The sequence below is a fragment of the Rhincodon typus genome, chromosome 27 (assembly GCF_021869965.1).
Source record: "Rhincodon typus isolate 14 chromosome 27, sRhiTyp1.1, whole genome shotgun sequence".
Taxonomy (NCBI): Eukaryota; Metazoa; Chordata; class Chondrichthyes; order Orectolobiformes; family Rhincodontidae; genus Rhincodon; species Rhincodon typus.
The window spans coordinates 24,520,895-24,536,836 of NC_063358.1; the positions used below are offsets into that span (position 1 = coordinate 24,520,895).

The 15,942-nt window shown below is 38.2% G+C and overlaps 1 protein-coding gene across 4 annotated transcripts in view; it reads left to right on the top strand.

Annotated features, from left to right (window-relative positions):
• Nucleotides 1-340: 340 nt before the first annotated feature.
• The window catches only part of ago3b (argonaute RISC catalytic component 3b), a 91,565-nt gene continuing 75,963 nt past the window's right edge, over nucleotides 341-15,942 (top strand). For all 4 annotated transcript variants that reach the window (XM_048612840.1, XM_048612839.1, XM_048612841.1 and 1 more), the window contains exons 1-3: nucleotides 341-509; nucleotides 6,677-6,797; nucleotides 12,862-13,076. In XM_048612840.1, coding sequence (XP_048468797.1) covers nucleotides 394-509; nucleotides 6,677-6,797; nucleotides 12,862-13,076 — 452 coding nt within the window. In that variant the 5' untranslated portion in view covers nucleotides 341-393. The remainder of the gene's footprint in view (nucleotides 510-6,676; nucleotides 6,798-12,861; nucleotides 13,077-15,942) is intronic.

Below are 15,942 nucleotides of genomic sequence, written 5' to 3' on the forward strand. Positions count from 1 at the left end.
TTCAGATTTTCAGATCTGGCATCTATAACATGTTAAGATTTTGTGCTTCCCTGTGGCCTTGTAATGCAGCATATTGCCACCATCAAGTGCTTACATTCATAATATCCTGCAACGTTTATGCTCTTGACATCAGGATCATTGTAGGCAGGAGTAGATCAGAGACCAGTGCTTTCCTTTAGGTTTTGGGGTGTGGAGTACCTAGGTCTGGGAGCTAATTATGGTCTGTCATATTTGTACGTAATTAGTATCAAAATAAATAAGTGTTAATTTTTAAATGAAAAGAGCTATGTGTGCACCTTCAACTGATTTTCAATGATTTTCTTTTCCATTTTTGCAGGAGCTGTTGGGGCTCAGCCCCTTTTTACGGTGCCAAGGCGACCAGGATGTGGCACCATGGGAAAACCGATTAAACTGCTGGCCAACTGCTTCCAAGTAGATATCCCAAAGATTGACGTCTACCTCTATGAGGTAGATATTAAACCAGATAAATGTCCTCGCAGGGTAAACAGGTGCGTATAGAGGAGGAGAGAAGTCCTGAGGTGGAAAATAAGGAGTGTCAGAGTACTATGGTACTTGTGTACACACTTTTTACTTACTTGGAGTATCAAACAAACTTGAATATGTCTCACAGAATCTTGTGTGAAGTGCACTGCTGGGTTGGCTTCACAGTGCAGAAGACTGAAGTATCATTGACATTGGCATTTAAGTAATACGTCACTGACCAATTAAAAAAAAGACATTTTTAGTACATAAATACAATAATTCAATGACAAAATTTGCATTAGGATGTGAGCAACAGGAAAAGTTTACATACGTCTTAAAAGATCTTTATGACATTCTAAATTTATGGTTTATTTTACATCTCATACAAGCTTAATAAGTACTACAGAATTGTGGACTTGTTTGGTGTTGTAGATAATCAGTATGAAACATCAATCTGCCTGGTGAGTGGACCATTCCTATTCTTTGCTCTGCCCCAAGATTAAGATCACAAATGAGCACTTAAAGAAATCAAATTTATAAACCTATGTCCTACCAATCTATGATGCATTATATCAGATTATCCAGATTTACCGCAGTGCCACTGGTATTTACATTTAATAACCTACCTTCTGCATCCTCCAGCTGTTCTATGTTGCAGAATTATTTTTAAAAGTCTTTACTGATAGATTTCAGAGCAAGTCAAAAAATTGTTTGAATTTCTATCTGGCACATTAGCCACTGAGAAAAAATACATGTAATAACATGATTTACTATTGAAAAAATATTAAATTTGACCTGAAGGCAGCTAGTATTTAAAATATTTGCTGTATAATGAAATATTTCCAATACCTACTATGTCACTTGGATTTTTATTTAATTTGGTAAAGAAATGGAAGTTAGGATCACAGGAAGTTTCAGTTTAATAAGTTTTAACAGCACTTGAACAGTGTTTATCCAAATCAGTGGAGGATTAGTGAGAGTATTTCATAATTGAGTGCACCGTAAATCAGTTTGTGGATTATTAAATTAATGAAAACCCATTTGCAATTCAGAGGCAATTGAATAGCTTAGAATGGCATGACAGTAATCTCTGGGAATCCTAAATGACACTTTGATTCATTCAAGCAGTTATATAACAGTCATATGGACCCTAAAACTAGGTTGCAGCATTAAATAGTTTGAAGGTGTTTATTATTTTTATAATACACACATTATGAAGTTTGTAGTTGCTTCCAGTTTTGGGAAATTGCAGTCCTAATAGTTGGGTAGGTCCCAACAGCTCACAAAGTCTATTTGCAAGAGTTAATCAATCGCTGGTGGTGGCTGCAGGACTGTATTGATCATAGTCTGATGGTAAATGTCATTACCGTCGCAGCAACTCCGAGCACTCAGTAAACTATATGCAAGTCAAATAAGCAATTTAGTGCCTGCAGTATAATTTATGTCTTGGAGGCATGTTAAATTCTGAATAGTGCAGACATCTGTTAATTTCTAATAATGAATTATATTTCAGTACCAAATTAACATATAGGATTTTACTGAAGAATGTTGGAATTCTGGTGCCCATCTCGGAAGTCTTTAGTGAAAGTTTTTAATGACAGTATAACTTATTCAACAACTGCTCCCAACATTCCTAATCTTTGATAACTTCTAATGAATTGCTATCAGTAATTCAGAAAGCATCCTAGATATGAATTAAATGAAACTTAGCTTTAGAGGAGGTGGTGTAGTGGTAATGTCACTGGACAGCAATCCAGAACCTAGGTTACTGTTCTGGGGGACATGGATTTTAATCCCACAATGGTGAAAATGAATTCAATAAAAATTGGAATACGACAAAAGCCTAATGTTGACCAGGAAGCTACTTTTGATTGTTGCAAAAACCCATCTTAGTGAACCATGGGTTCCTTTGGGGGAGGAAATCTGCTGTCCTCAGCTGGCCTGTTCATTATGTTACTCCAGACCCAACGGTAATGTTGTTGACTCTTAACTGCCCTCTGGGCAATTAGGAATGGCAATAAATGCTGACCTAGCCAGTGATGCTCATATCCCGTTGACTTTGGACTGAAGTTTTTACATCTTATATCTGTATAAGATGAATAAGTAAAACCTGATTTTGGACAGAGTTAGTTTTAATGAGAGTTTGTGCTTATGCTAATTTTTTTACAATTTATTATTTAGATGTATAACAGCAAATTAAATTCATGACTGCAACACATGAATAACCATAGGCCCTCAATTTATACAGAGGGAGTACATTTGTACTCCTCATTGTAACATTCTGTTACTGCAGCAGAGAATTCCGGCCTTCAGCAGAGTTAATCGTGCTCTGTAATATCAGAGCAGATTGGAGTTGCTAGATGAATTAAAGAGATTAAGAAATCTGGAGCAAAGTTGAACATATAGGCTGAGGGATTACCTTTATAGAGGTTTATAAAATCATGAGAGGCATGGATAAGGTGAATAGCCATGGCCTTTTTCCAAGGTGGGGAAGTCCAAAACTAGAGGGCAATGGTTTAATGTGAGAGGGACAAGATTTAAAAAGGACCAGAGGGGTAACATTTTCATGCAGAGTTGGTGCGTGTATGGCATGAACTGCCAGAGGAAGTGGTGGAGGCAGGTACAATTAGAACATTTAAAAGGCGTCTGGATGGATATATGAATAGGAAGGATTTAGAGGAATATGTGCCAAATGCTGGCAAATTGCAATAGCTCATATTTGGGATGTCTGGTCGACACGGACGAGTAGGACCAAAGGGTCTGTTTACATGCTGTAAGACTCTATGAAGTTTTCTGTTGCAAATCTATGATTTGGTAGAACAAGTTCAAGAGGTTAATCAGCATCACTGTTCAGCCAATCAGAAGAATCTTCACTCAGACTCACTGTACACCAGGAGGTATTTAACAATTGCTCGTTAATACATAGAAAGTACATGAGAGGCAAAGAAAAATGTTTCACACCCAGGCACAGTAAGTATTCTTTTTGATGCTGCTTCCATTAGTTTGGTAAATGATTGTGTTCCATAGTGTTAAACATCACCAGGTATGGCCCTGAAGCCTGACTTAGGGGTGCCAATATCTTGTCAATTTTATTGCAAAAGAACATGTTGAATGCAGGATTTGGTGGCCCCCGTTTCTTCTGAATCCTCTTCTTGGCCAACTGAATTTATTATTTCTGATTGCCTTTCCTAATGCCCATCCAAACAGCCTCCACAAGTCACAGCCATTAATGGCTGTCTCCAAGTCCACCGACTTCATGTCTTGCTTGGCAGGAGTCCTAGTATCAGAGATATGGATGCCCTTGACTCTGGTCATGACTCAGCGGCCATTTGATCAGAACGAAGGTGCTTGAATATGGAGCTGTCATCCATCCATTGCTGTACCAATGCATACATCATGACTTCACTGTGACTAACATGGCAGCATTCAGTTTGAAAGTGTGAAACGTGATTTGGAAATAACTTTCCTCAACTTGGGTAATTACATATGGTTGGGGATAGAGTTGGCTAGCATGGATTGGGAATGAAGTTTAACAGAAAAAGTGGTTGAGAAACTATAGCAAATGTTTAAGAAAATAATTCATGATTCGCAGCAAAGGTGTGTGTTGGTGAGGAAGAATGATTCTGGAAATGGGTTAAACTCACCATGGTTAGTTGGGAAGTTCAGAATAGTGTAAAATTAAAAGGGGGGAAAAAAAAGTGTATCAAAGATTAATGGTGAACCAGATGATTGGACAAGCTTTAAAAGCCAACAAGAGATGACCAAAAAGGAATAAAGAGGGGAAAAAATAAACTGAGCATAAACTATCAAGTAATATAAAAAATGACAACAAGAGCTTCTTTAAATATATAGAAAGGAAGAGCAGCCTCTGTAAATGAGACTGGGGAAATAAAGTGGGGTGGGGGTGGAGAAGTAAACAAAATAACTATCACCAGAGGGGATAAATATGTACCAGTCAACCTAATGGAGATAAGTCCTCTGGATCTAAAGGTTGCATTCAACATTTTTAAAGGAAGTGTCTCCTGAGACAGTGGATGCACTAATCATAATCTTCCAAGAATCTTTTACATTCTGAAAAAGTTCAAGAGGGTTGGAAAACTGGCAGTACAATAACCCTATTCAAAAAGGGAGGACTCTTTAGGCCAGTTAGCTTGACATCAGTCACTGAGAAAATGCTAGTCTATTAGTAAGGATGTAATAGCATTTAGAAATACAACATGAAATCAAGCAGAGTCAAATTATGCCTGACAAATTTATTAGAGTTCTTTGAATAAATAAAAGATAAAATAGAGGATAGATAAAGGGAAATGAGTGGGGATAATATATCTGAATTTCCAAAAGATGCTTGCTGAGGTACTGTACATAAGGCTGCTTAATAAAATCAAAGCACGTGAGTTGGGGTTAATATATTAGCATTGAAAGAGAGTCTGTTAACTAATGGAAGACCAAGTGTGGGATAAGGAGGACATTTTCAGGCTGGCAACCCATAACTAGTGGAGTGCCACAGGGAATAGTGCTGGGCTGCAATTATTTACAATATATGTTGATGACTTGGATGAGACAAGTGAGTATACTGTTGCCAAGTTTGCAGACAAAAGTAGGTGGGAAGGCAAGTCGTGAGGATATCTGAACATCTATAGAGGGACCTGGATTTAAAGACTGAGTGAACATGGCAGATAAGACATAATATGGGAAAACAAAGTTATACACTTTGGCAGGAAGAATAGAAGAGCTAAATATTAAATGAAGAAAAACTTGAAGTTGCAGCACAGAGGGATTTTGGAGTCCTTGTACATGAATCAGAAATAAGTTAGCATTCAAGTTCAGCAGGTAATAGGGAAGGTATTTGGATTGTTAGCCTTTATTTCAATGGGAATGGAGCATAAAAATAAGGTGGTCTTGCTAAAACCAGCTACTCGTCAGACTGCAAATAGTTTTGATCTCTTTATTTATGAAAATATATACTAACTTTGGGGGCATTCCAGAGAAGGTTCACTAGGTTGATTCTGGGTATGAAGCTATTTTCTTCTGAGGGGAGGCTTAATAAATTGGGGTTGTAATTATTAGAGTTTAGATGAATGAGCGATGACCTTATTGAAACATACAAGATTCTTAGGGGTCTTGACTGGGTAGATGTGGAGATGTTCCTCCACAAAAGGCAATGTTTAAAACAGATGAAGAGGAATTTCTTCTAAGGGCAGTCAGTCTGTGGAATTCCTTACTGCAGAGACCGGTCAAGGCTGGGTCATCAAGTTATTCAAGGCTGAGGCAGATTTTTAATCAGAGAGGGATTTGAAGGTTATGGGAAAAAGGTAGGAAAGTAGGGTTGAGAGTTAGCAGATCAATCATGATCTGTTGAATGAAGTAGTGAATTTCATGGGCCAAATGGCCGCCTCCTCCTATGTCTTATCTATGCCCCATGATCATCAGCAATATGTGAAGCTATTAACATCCTTCAACATCATATTGTCACTGCTGATAAGTAACAGTATGGCAACAACCTGGACCATGACATTTGTTTTCCTGACATATTCTTTAGAAGTGTGGGAGAGTGTTCATTTACTGCTGAAGGTGTTCCTCAGTACAGAATGCTAGTGAGGAACAGTTTCCATTCATTCTGGAATGTAGGTGAACTAAAGTCATATTGATAGCAGCAAAGCAAAGAACATGGCAACATCAATGCCAAAACACATTTGAACCCACTGCGAATCTCAAAATGTCCAGATGTTGCCCCATCTTATCTGACCTTGCCCATCACCTTGTCATAGAAAGAGATCACAATGAGCAATTTTGGAGGGCAGCCATTCTTCTGCAGCAGTTTAAATATGCTGCCTCTGCTCACAGGGGAATATTTGGTGGTCCCAGCATTTCTCTTGCAGCTGCCAGACTGAGAAAATCATGTCAGGTTGAGATCTTTCAGTTCTGATACCAGACTGAGATTCAATGAAATTACTGGTACTCATTAACCATGCCATCATGAACCATAGTCATTTGGCGTGAAATGCCAGGAAGTAATTGCCTGTAGAAATATGATTATACTGACATAAATATGAGTTGCTCCTTCAGATGTGAAGAGAGGAAGGGGATTAGAAATTACCTTGCTTTGTTTATTATTAAATAGAATGTTGAGTTTGTTGATTCTTTTGTGCTTCTCGTACTTTTCTCATTTGTCACTTGTTCTGTGTTATTGTAGGGAAGTAGTCGACTCTATGGTCCAGCATTTTAAAGTTCAGATTTTTGGAGAAAGAAGACCTGTCTATGATGGGAAAAGGAGTCTTTACACTGCAGATCCCATTCCTGTCAGCACCACTGGAGTAAGGGCTGCTCAAGATTCTTTAAATAAATTTGTTACTTGTTCTGCATTATATACAATGGATTTGTTCATTATTACCAGACATTAAGTCAAATGCACTTGGTGTGCATTAGGTAATGGACATAGATAATTATTGTTCTTAATTTAACTGGGAATCTTAATTTGTGTCAGAAAATAAATTCATATAAAAGTTCCAAGTTTCAGAAGGGCTCTGGTGGCTGAGAGTCTGCTTTGTGGGCACTTAGTTATTTTAAACATGGTGTTATGAGCTTTGGTTTATTCTCTCTTTTTTCAGTTTTTCACTGTTTTGCTAGTGACCAAATTTATTAATTGAAAAGAAGATTTATTTAAAGAAGTCTGGTTTGATTGGTTAACTTATGAAATTAACAGTATGGTTGCTAAACAATTGGTACCTTTTTTAATTCATTGAGTGACATTTTCAAATTTGCTGATATGGTGAATGATCTTGAATTTGTCTCACATGTAAAAGGTCTAAGATTATAGCATTTTGCATGCTCAGCCCTTTTAAATTCTACCTCTCTATACTAGATTTTCTTAGAGACTTGCAGTCAGAACAGCACTCTCCTATGAAAATTTAAGACATGTCTCACATTTAGCTATTCTGGATAGCCATTAGGGACAAGAAAAATGCCTTTTTGTCCACAAACTAAACAGGGACAGTTCCTGATGATACAAAAACCTGCAAAGTTCTTTGGTCATCTGCCAGAAATCAATGTTCTGTCTCACCATAGAACATAGAACAGTACAGCACAGTACAAGCCCTTCGGCCCACGATGTTGTGCTGAATTTTTATCCTAAACCTAAGGTCTATCTAACCTCGACCCCTACCTTAGCAGAATAGTGACCATCCACAAAACAGTGGCACAAACATGACTGGGACAATGAACAAGTGATGATAAGCATCCACCTACACTGAAAAATATGAAACCCCACGCTATTGGCACCAAGCTAATCCACGCCTCCACTGTCTAACCAGCCCCTAAGAGTCCACGGTGCTTTGGTAACAGACACTTTATACTTTATTTTTTATTCATTAACGGGATGAGAGCTTTGCTGGCTAGGCAGCATTTATTGCCCATCCCTAACTCCACAGAGGGCAGTTCAGAGTCAGCCAGATTGCTGTGGGTCTGGAGTCACATGTAGGCCAGACCAGGTAAGGATGACAGTTTCCATCCCTAAAGGACATTAGTGAACCAGATGGGTTTTTACGACAATTGGCAATGGATTCTTGGTCATCATTAGATTCTTAATTCCAGATATTTTTATTGAATTCAAATTCCACCGTCTGCTTTGGTGGGATTCAAACCCGAGTCCCCAGAACGTTTTCTGGGCTCTGGATTAACAGTCAAGCAATAATACCGCTAGGCCATTGCCTCCCCACAATGCATGTTGTTACATGCATGTTGTAGCCTGAAGCTTTGGATTGTAATGGTAAAGGCACCAATTTATTTCCTTTTGTTATTCACTCGTGGGATATGGACACTGCTGGCTGGACCAGCGTTTATTCCCCATCAGTAGACACCCTTGGTGGTGGTACACTGTTGCTTTGAACCACTGCTGTAGGTAATCCCATGATGCTGTTAGGGAGGGATCTCCAGCATTTTGACCCAGCGAAGCTAGAGGAAGTCAGGATGATGAATGGTTTGGTGGGTGGTGGTTTTGTTCTGACAAGAGATGCCCCCCATTCTTGGCACTTACCATTGCCAGGTTTTGGAAGTATTTACAAATTTCTACTCAACCTGCCTGACCGCGTTATGAACACGCCTTCCTTGGCCATCAAGTTCTGGAATGGGACTTGAACCAGGAACTCTGCATCAGAAACAGGGACACTACCACTTCACTGCAAGACCACCTTACTCTTCATTTACAAAGCTGAAAATGTTATTTCAAATTTCCATCTCACTGAAGAGGCTTCAGGCTAATCTACCTCCAACGACCTGCTCTGTAACCATTTTGACAACTGTTACAAGTTCCTCCACAATAGTCTAAACAATCCATAGTTTTTTTTTCTTTCAACACAAAAGAATAACAGTAATGTTACTTTAATTCCTTTAATGTTACTTTTAAAATTCAGAATTTGCTTCAGTGCACAGTCCATTTTTTTAAAAAACTGCACGTATTATTTATTATAGAAGAAGGCCTACATACTGTACCTCTTATTTTGCTGCTCCTCACATAGTTTGTTGGAACAGGGTTATCAGTGTACTTCTGTAAATTCCATCAAAATAGATAACTTATTCATGAAATAGCTGTAAATCCTTGAAATTCAATTTCGGAATTGTGGAGGGGAATGAGCTTTGGTGTATCATTTGGCACTCCTGTTTCTTGTCCCCGTGCTGCTCCCTACAATCCCATCTGAAAGCACAGAATTTGCTTTCATATGTACGCTGACAATCCCCAGTGGTACCTTTTATCTCTCTCAACTCATCCGCTGTCGCTAAGTGATCAGCTGCTTATTTGACATCCTGTCCTGAATGTGCAGAAACTTCCTCCAGTTAAATATTGGGAATTGTTTTCTGCCTTCTAATTCTGAATTTGTTCCCTAGCTACTGACTGTCTTTCTCACTCTTAATAATCTGAGACTAAAACAGGCCATTCACAAATTTGGTATAACAATAGACACCCCAAGATGAACTCCTGACTTCATTCACTCCACCTGGCTCTTACTACCGCCATAACGTGGACTAATTTTCCCCCATCTTGGCTGATCTACGTCAGAAGCCCTCGTGTCTTTTGTTGGCTGAACCATTCCATGGCTGGCCTAGCATATTTTACCCTTTATTATCATTAACTTTTTTTTTAATCATCCTGTTCAGAGATATTATTACACACCTGTGGAGCAAGTGGGACTTGAACCTGGGCATCCTAGTCCAGAGGTAGGGGCCCTACCACTGCGCCACAAGAAAACCCCTTATTCTGCCCTCTAAACTTTGAAGTCAACAAAAGGGGCTGCCCGTACCTTAACTCACACCAAATTTTGTTTCTATATGATCCGTGTGTTTCTTGATTTACAATGGCTCCTTGATCCAACTAACACTTCATTTTAAAATTTTTGTTCATGTTTTGTTCTGTAGCCATACCCTTCTGAGTTATTTGCACTATTCTACTTCTGAAATCTTGAGCGTTCCCAACTTAAATTGTTCACTTTTTGTGCACCTTCATTTGCCAGGGCCCTACGCTCTAGAATGCCATCTCTCCATTGCTTTGCTCTGCCTTTTTACCTGGATACCTCCTTAAAGCCTACTTAGTTAACCAAGCTTTTGTCATCTAAACTAACGTTTATTTAGGTGGCTTGTTGTCATATTTGTTTTAAAATGTTTCTTTCAAGCATTTTGGGGCATTTATTGCTTAAAGGCTCCAAAACAGTGTCCAAGTTCAGAGTACTTTTACTTGAGTCTGGATTAACTGTCAGAGATGTTAACAAGTGCCCGGCACTAATTACACCCGCTGGCACTAAAAGTTAACTATTGCAAATATGGTGTCTTGGACCTTCAGGTTTTATTTGTTACTGAATATTTTAGAAGTACAAAATTAATATTGTTTTCAATTTCTTTCTTTTACCTCTTCTAATCCTTTTATTTTCCATACTTTATTTAGTATTATATTGATCCAGCCTGATTTACACATTTCCCCCTTGTGCTGTCATTTCAATCTGGTTAAGTATATACATAATTGCCTTATTCAGTCAGGCATCAGATGCTATTTTCCTCACATTCTGAATATTTCCAGCAACTCATAATTCCAATGCTTTTAGAATTTAAATATGCAGGGGCTAGTCTGAAAAGAGTTAAAATTACACAAAATTAGTTTTAAAAAGTTATCCATTCTCTAGCAAAGTTATAGACAGAATCACCATATAATGCAGGTCCTCACTGCATTTCAGTTATTCCTTGGTGTTCAGCACAGACTTATCTGTGAAACAGATTTGAATTAGTGAAGGTTTAATAAGTCTTGTGTACTTTTCTACTTCTCTACATTTTTTTAAATTTTGTGAATTTTACAGTGACAAGTACTTCTGGGTCATTTACAGCACAGATAGTTACAATGTGTTTTTGTCCCCAGTTGACTAGAGCATCCCTACTGCATCAATACAATTTTTCCCACCATATGAGATTTGCTGACTAGTACCTAAGGGACCCACAGAACACTTGCAGTTGTTGCGAAGTTGGGTAGAGTATTTGATGTTTGTAAAATGATAGGGTGGGGGGAGGAGGAGTGTGTGGTCCCTTCAAAAGATGATGTGTTTTTTAGGCTTGAAGATTTAAAAAGAAGTCTGTAGGCAGCAGCAGATGCAGCGTTCTTAAAATTAAAACATTGTATCAAAATGCTATACTGTTGGCAGGCAATGCAGCATTTTTGCCAAGACAACAGATTTTTGAATTTAGCTAATTAATTTAAACCAGGCCCTAGATACCAAAATCCAATTAAATTTAAATCTGATGGTTTAGGTCATCAGGGGTATAAAAGAAGAGGGCATTTGAAAATCTGTGTGAACGTGAACTGCCATCTGAAGAGAATCTCTGGCTCTCACAGAAATCTCTAAGCTCTCAGAGTAAGCACCATCTAAATAAAGGTACAATGGCGCTCTTAGTTAATATTCCTGTCACAAGAATTGAAAACAGTGGAGAAGGCAAAGAATATTTCAGAAGACTTATCCTGGCCATAACTTCAAAAGACTAAGTTTTAACTTTTTTTTTTTTTTCTTATTACTTTGGTTTATATATGTGGGATTTGTATCTACTGGAACAGCATATGATTAGAATTTTGTTTTATTTGGGAATAGTTAGTATGGGGGGGGGAAGGGGGGGAGTGTTCAGTTTGTTAGTGGTTCTGTTAATTTGTGCTCTGTTAAATAAATAAATTGTTATTTGTTGCTTTTAAAGTGAGTATCAGGAATTTCTTTCATTTAACCACTCCTTTATAACAGGTTGGGGGTGAGAGGCAGGTTATACCACTTTTCACACTTCCTTTAACAGATTACGAGGCAAGGCGAGCTTCTCTGGGTGTTTTAGTTTTAATCAGCAGAGAGGTGTCGACCACCCCTCCATAACACAATCAAGTTTAGTCTTAGTCCGCTCCATAATTTCTTCCACTCCTCCCGTCGCTCCCACGCAATCCCCATTATTCCTCCAGCAAGGTCACCTTACTAATGGACTTCCCTCCCTATTCTTTTCCTCAATCAACATCCCACTGCCACTAATCATTGGCAACCAAACGTGTATCAGAACCTCTGTCTTCCAGGGGCTCCTGCCCTGTTACAATCTCCATTGAGATTAATCCATTCTGTTCCTTGGTTCTTTAAACTATAAATGTTCCTTTGTGGACTTTATAAATGGATGTTGCCAGAAATATATCTGTTTTACAACTCTTCTAAACATGCATCTCTCTTAGTTAAAACTTCTCTTTTTCTCTACACAGTCCCTGTATTTGACTAAATTAGACCTTAACGTAAGAGGAGGTCTTATGTTAAGGTGTAAGAACTTAACTCTTGAGTTTCTGTAAATTTCAAACTGGGCTTCTATCCCCATGGCAGCTAAATCACATGGGCCTGTTTCTGAACACAGTTCAGCATGATTTCACTATCACCCATTCATGGGCATTGTCATTTACTTTAAAAGAAATGCTTTAAGTCATAGCAGTCTCATGAAGTCTTGCATTTGGAACAGCATACTCCAGAGGCAGTCACCTGATCAGTCCACCAACCAAATGCAAGTGCAGATTGAAAACTTGCATATTATTATTATCATGGTAGATTGTTCTAAGTTTTGTGCTGTTGATTGATATGGATTGAGATTGGTCCAGTGTATTTTCACATTAAATCTCTTCAGCCAGCAAAATAGATTGTACCTTTTCTCCCATTGTGTGGGCTGTAATTGAGCTCACATCTCAAGAATTGGGGTGACATTTCAATAATCCATTGCTGTAGAGGCCCATGTATTTTCGACCAGTTTACTGTTGGTAAATGTTTAGCAGTAAACCTAATGTTCTTTAGCAAAGTACATGAAGGTATGTCATAGGTTGATTTGAAACATTTAATTTTGTAGGTGGATTTGGAGGTGACATTACCAGGAGAAGGGAAGGACCGAATTTTCAGAGTGTCAATCAAATTTGTTTCAAGAGTGAGCTGGCATTTGCTGCATGAAGTTCTAACAGGTCGTAGCATGCCAGAGCTGCTGCCCGGGTTGGACCTGGACAAACCACTCAGCACAAATCCTGTACATGCTGTCGATGTTGTCCTCCGACACCTCCCTTCCATGAAGTAAGTATCAACGTGAAATTCTTACTATGCTGTTGACTTTTTGATTGTTGTTTTCAATTTCTTAATCCACCAAGGACAGACATCAAACCCTTTTTTTTTGTTGCGGATGTTAGCTTTCTTTATCCCCCTCTGTGCCTCTGTATATCTTAAGAATATAATTGGTTACAAATATCGTCTTCCTCCGTTTCTGCCAGGGTTGCTGTTTAAGCAGTCAAAGCCATATGTACATGCATATGTCGTATCTTTAAGGTGAGAAGGGAAAGATTTAAAAGGGACCTAAGGGGCAACTTTTTCACACAGAGTGTGGTGCAAGTATGGAATGAGCTGCCAGAGGAAGTGGTGGAGGCTGGTACAATTACAACATTTAAAAGGCATCTGGATGCATATATGAGTAGGAAGGGTTTAGAGGGATATGGGTCAAATACTGGCAAATGGGACTAGATTAATTTAGTTGGACCGAAGGGTCTGTTTCCATGCTGTACATCTCTATGACTCTATGTACCTGGACACTCCTCATATAGGGAAGCATATGTCCAAATCAAGTTCTATCATCAGTGATGGAAGTATGTTGGTAGTACACAACTTTCCTCCATTTTGTTGTACAACTACAAAGTTGGCTACCACATGACCAGGTAGTATACCTAAAATAAACAATAATTTTCATTCATCTTGAGATATTGTACATTTACATCAACATTTGAGACATTGGTAAGATACAGTTAAAATATTCCAGTTATTTTTTAAAAACCATGGAAAATCTGAGAGGGCCTTTCCAATTTCCCACCTTAACTTTTGGGATTTTGTTAATCCCCCATGGAATTATAGAAGACAATCAGAAGTATCTCTAGAATTTTGGAATCCAGCTCATGTAACAGATTTACTTCTGGCAATATCCATTGTGAGTTTACCTCTCTCTGCATTTCCCCAACTGTCTGACCCATAACAAAGTCATGTGGTCTGTGAAGATGAAGAACCTGTAATGGAAATGTAAATGAAAATGCATTGTTGAATTTTGGTTAAAGGACTGTGAATGATCTAGGTTTTTTCATTTTGCAACATATTTTTCCTATGTCATCAGCCAGGTCAGTTTTAGTATACACTTACCAAGGTGCCATCCAGATTAGGTATTATGTACTTGATATAGAAGTAACTTTTTAACTGTACTTCAGCCTCAAATGAATCCCTCACTGGATCAACTTGAATACGTAAACTTCCAACATATTGTTTTCATAATGGCATTTTGAAATAAATCTGCTATCTGAATTAGCTCACAGTTCTTTTTTATCATATACTGGATCCATAAGAACTGGATTAAACTGTGGGAACTTGAAGAACTTCACAACCAATACAAAGAAAACTTAATTCCCTCAGAATGGGTTAGATTGCACCCACCATACACTATTCTTTCCATTTTGGTAGTATCTGTTGAAGGCAGTTAGGGTTTAACTTGACAACTTTCTTTTACAATTACATATTATTCTGTGATTGTTGGCTTTGTCTAGAAGATAAATTGAAAACATAGGAACAATTCTGTTTTACGCATTTGAAGGAATAGGTTTCTTGAGCATTACTATTATGTACTATTTTGTGACTGTTGACTTTGACTAGAAAACAAATTGTTAACATAAGAAAAATTCTGTTTTACACATTTGGAGGAGTAGGTTGCTTAGCCTTATGTGAGGAATCTCAACTTTATGGCATTATCCACAATAACCAAGCAATATGTGAAGGTAAATGAAAAGTCACCATATTCTTACCAGACCATAGGGTTGCCCTCTCATCAGAGAGATTTAACCCTAAGGGTCACCAGATGTCAGGGAGAGGTTGAGAAGGAGTGTCCTTCATGAAAGCCTCAACCAGTGTGGGAAGTAAACCCATGCTGTTGTCATCACTCTGTATTGCAAACCAGCTGTCCAGCTAATTAAGCTAATTACCCCCATTGTGAAGAATCTTACTTCAAAGAATCATGTCTGTCTGGGATGTTCTTCAGAACCAAATGGACCAAATTTCAGTTTAATTATGTAATTGAAAGCCATATATATTTGAATTCTATACCAATATTTAAAATACAAATAATGCAGACTTTATAAAGGGACAGTTTGCATTTAAACTGTGACCAAATGGAGATTGAATTGTGCAGTTCATTAGTGCAGCAAACTATTTTTACATCTGATACTTGGTTCAAATTCACTTTAGACGAAAAAATTACATAGCTGCTTGATATTAAGATTCAATTATGGTTTGAAAACTGCCCTACTTTGTCTTTGAGTGGCAAATTTAAACAAGATGAGGAGAGATTGTGGCACAGTGGTAATGTCACTGGACCAGTAATCCAGAGCCCCAAGATAATCCTCTGGTTTGAACCCCACCACAATAGCCATGACAGCTGTTAAAATTTAGACTGGATGAATAGGTTTGAAGTATAAATCTAGTCTGAAGTATTGGTGTCTATTACAACTGTCATTGTTATAAAACCCATGCAGTTCACTACTTTCCTTTTCGAGGTTGTAATCTGCTGCCTTAACTGATCTGCAATCTGATGTCTGACCCACAGCACAAGCAATCCCGATATGGTTGACTCTTAAATGTTTGAAATGTCCTGGCAAACCACTCAAGCAAATAGGGATGGGTGACAAACTGTCACATCCCATGAAAGAATAAAGAAGATCAAGAAACACAGCCAGTGTGGAAAACAGAGATTACAGCCTAATACTGACCTCTTATCCCTTAACCTAGACTTGGTCTTTTTGTTCAGGAATTGAGCAAAGAGCAATTGAAACTGTTTCTGATTTATTTTTTGAAGTACATGCTACTGCTAGTTCCTTGGACTGAATATGTGCTGCATATTGGGTATAAGCTGAGGCTC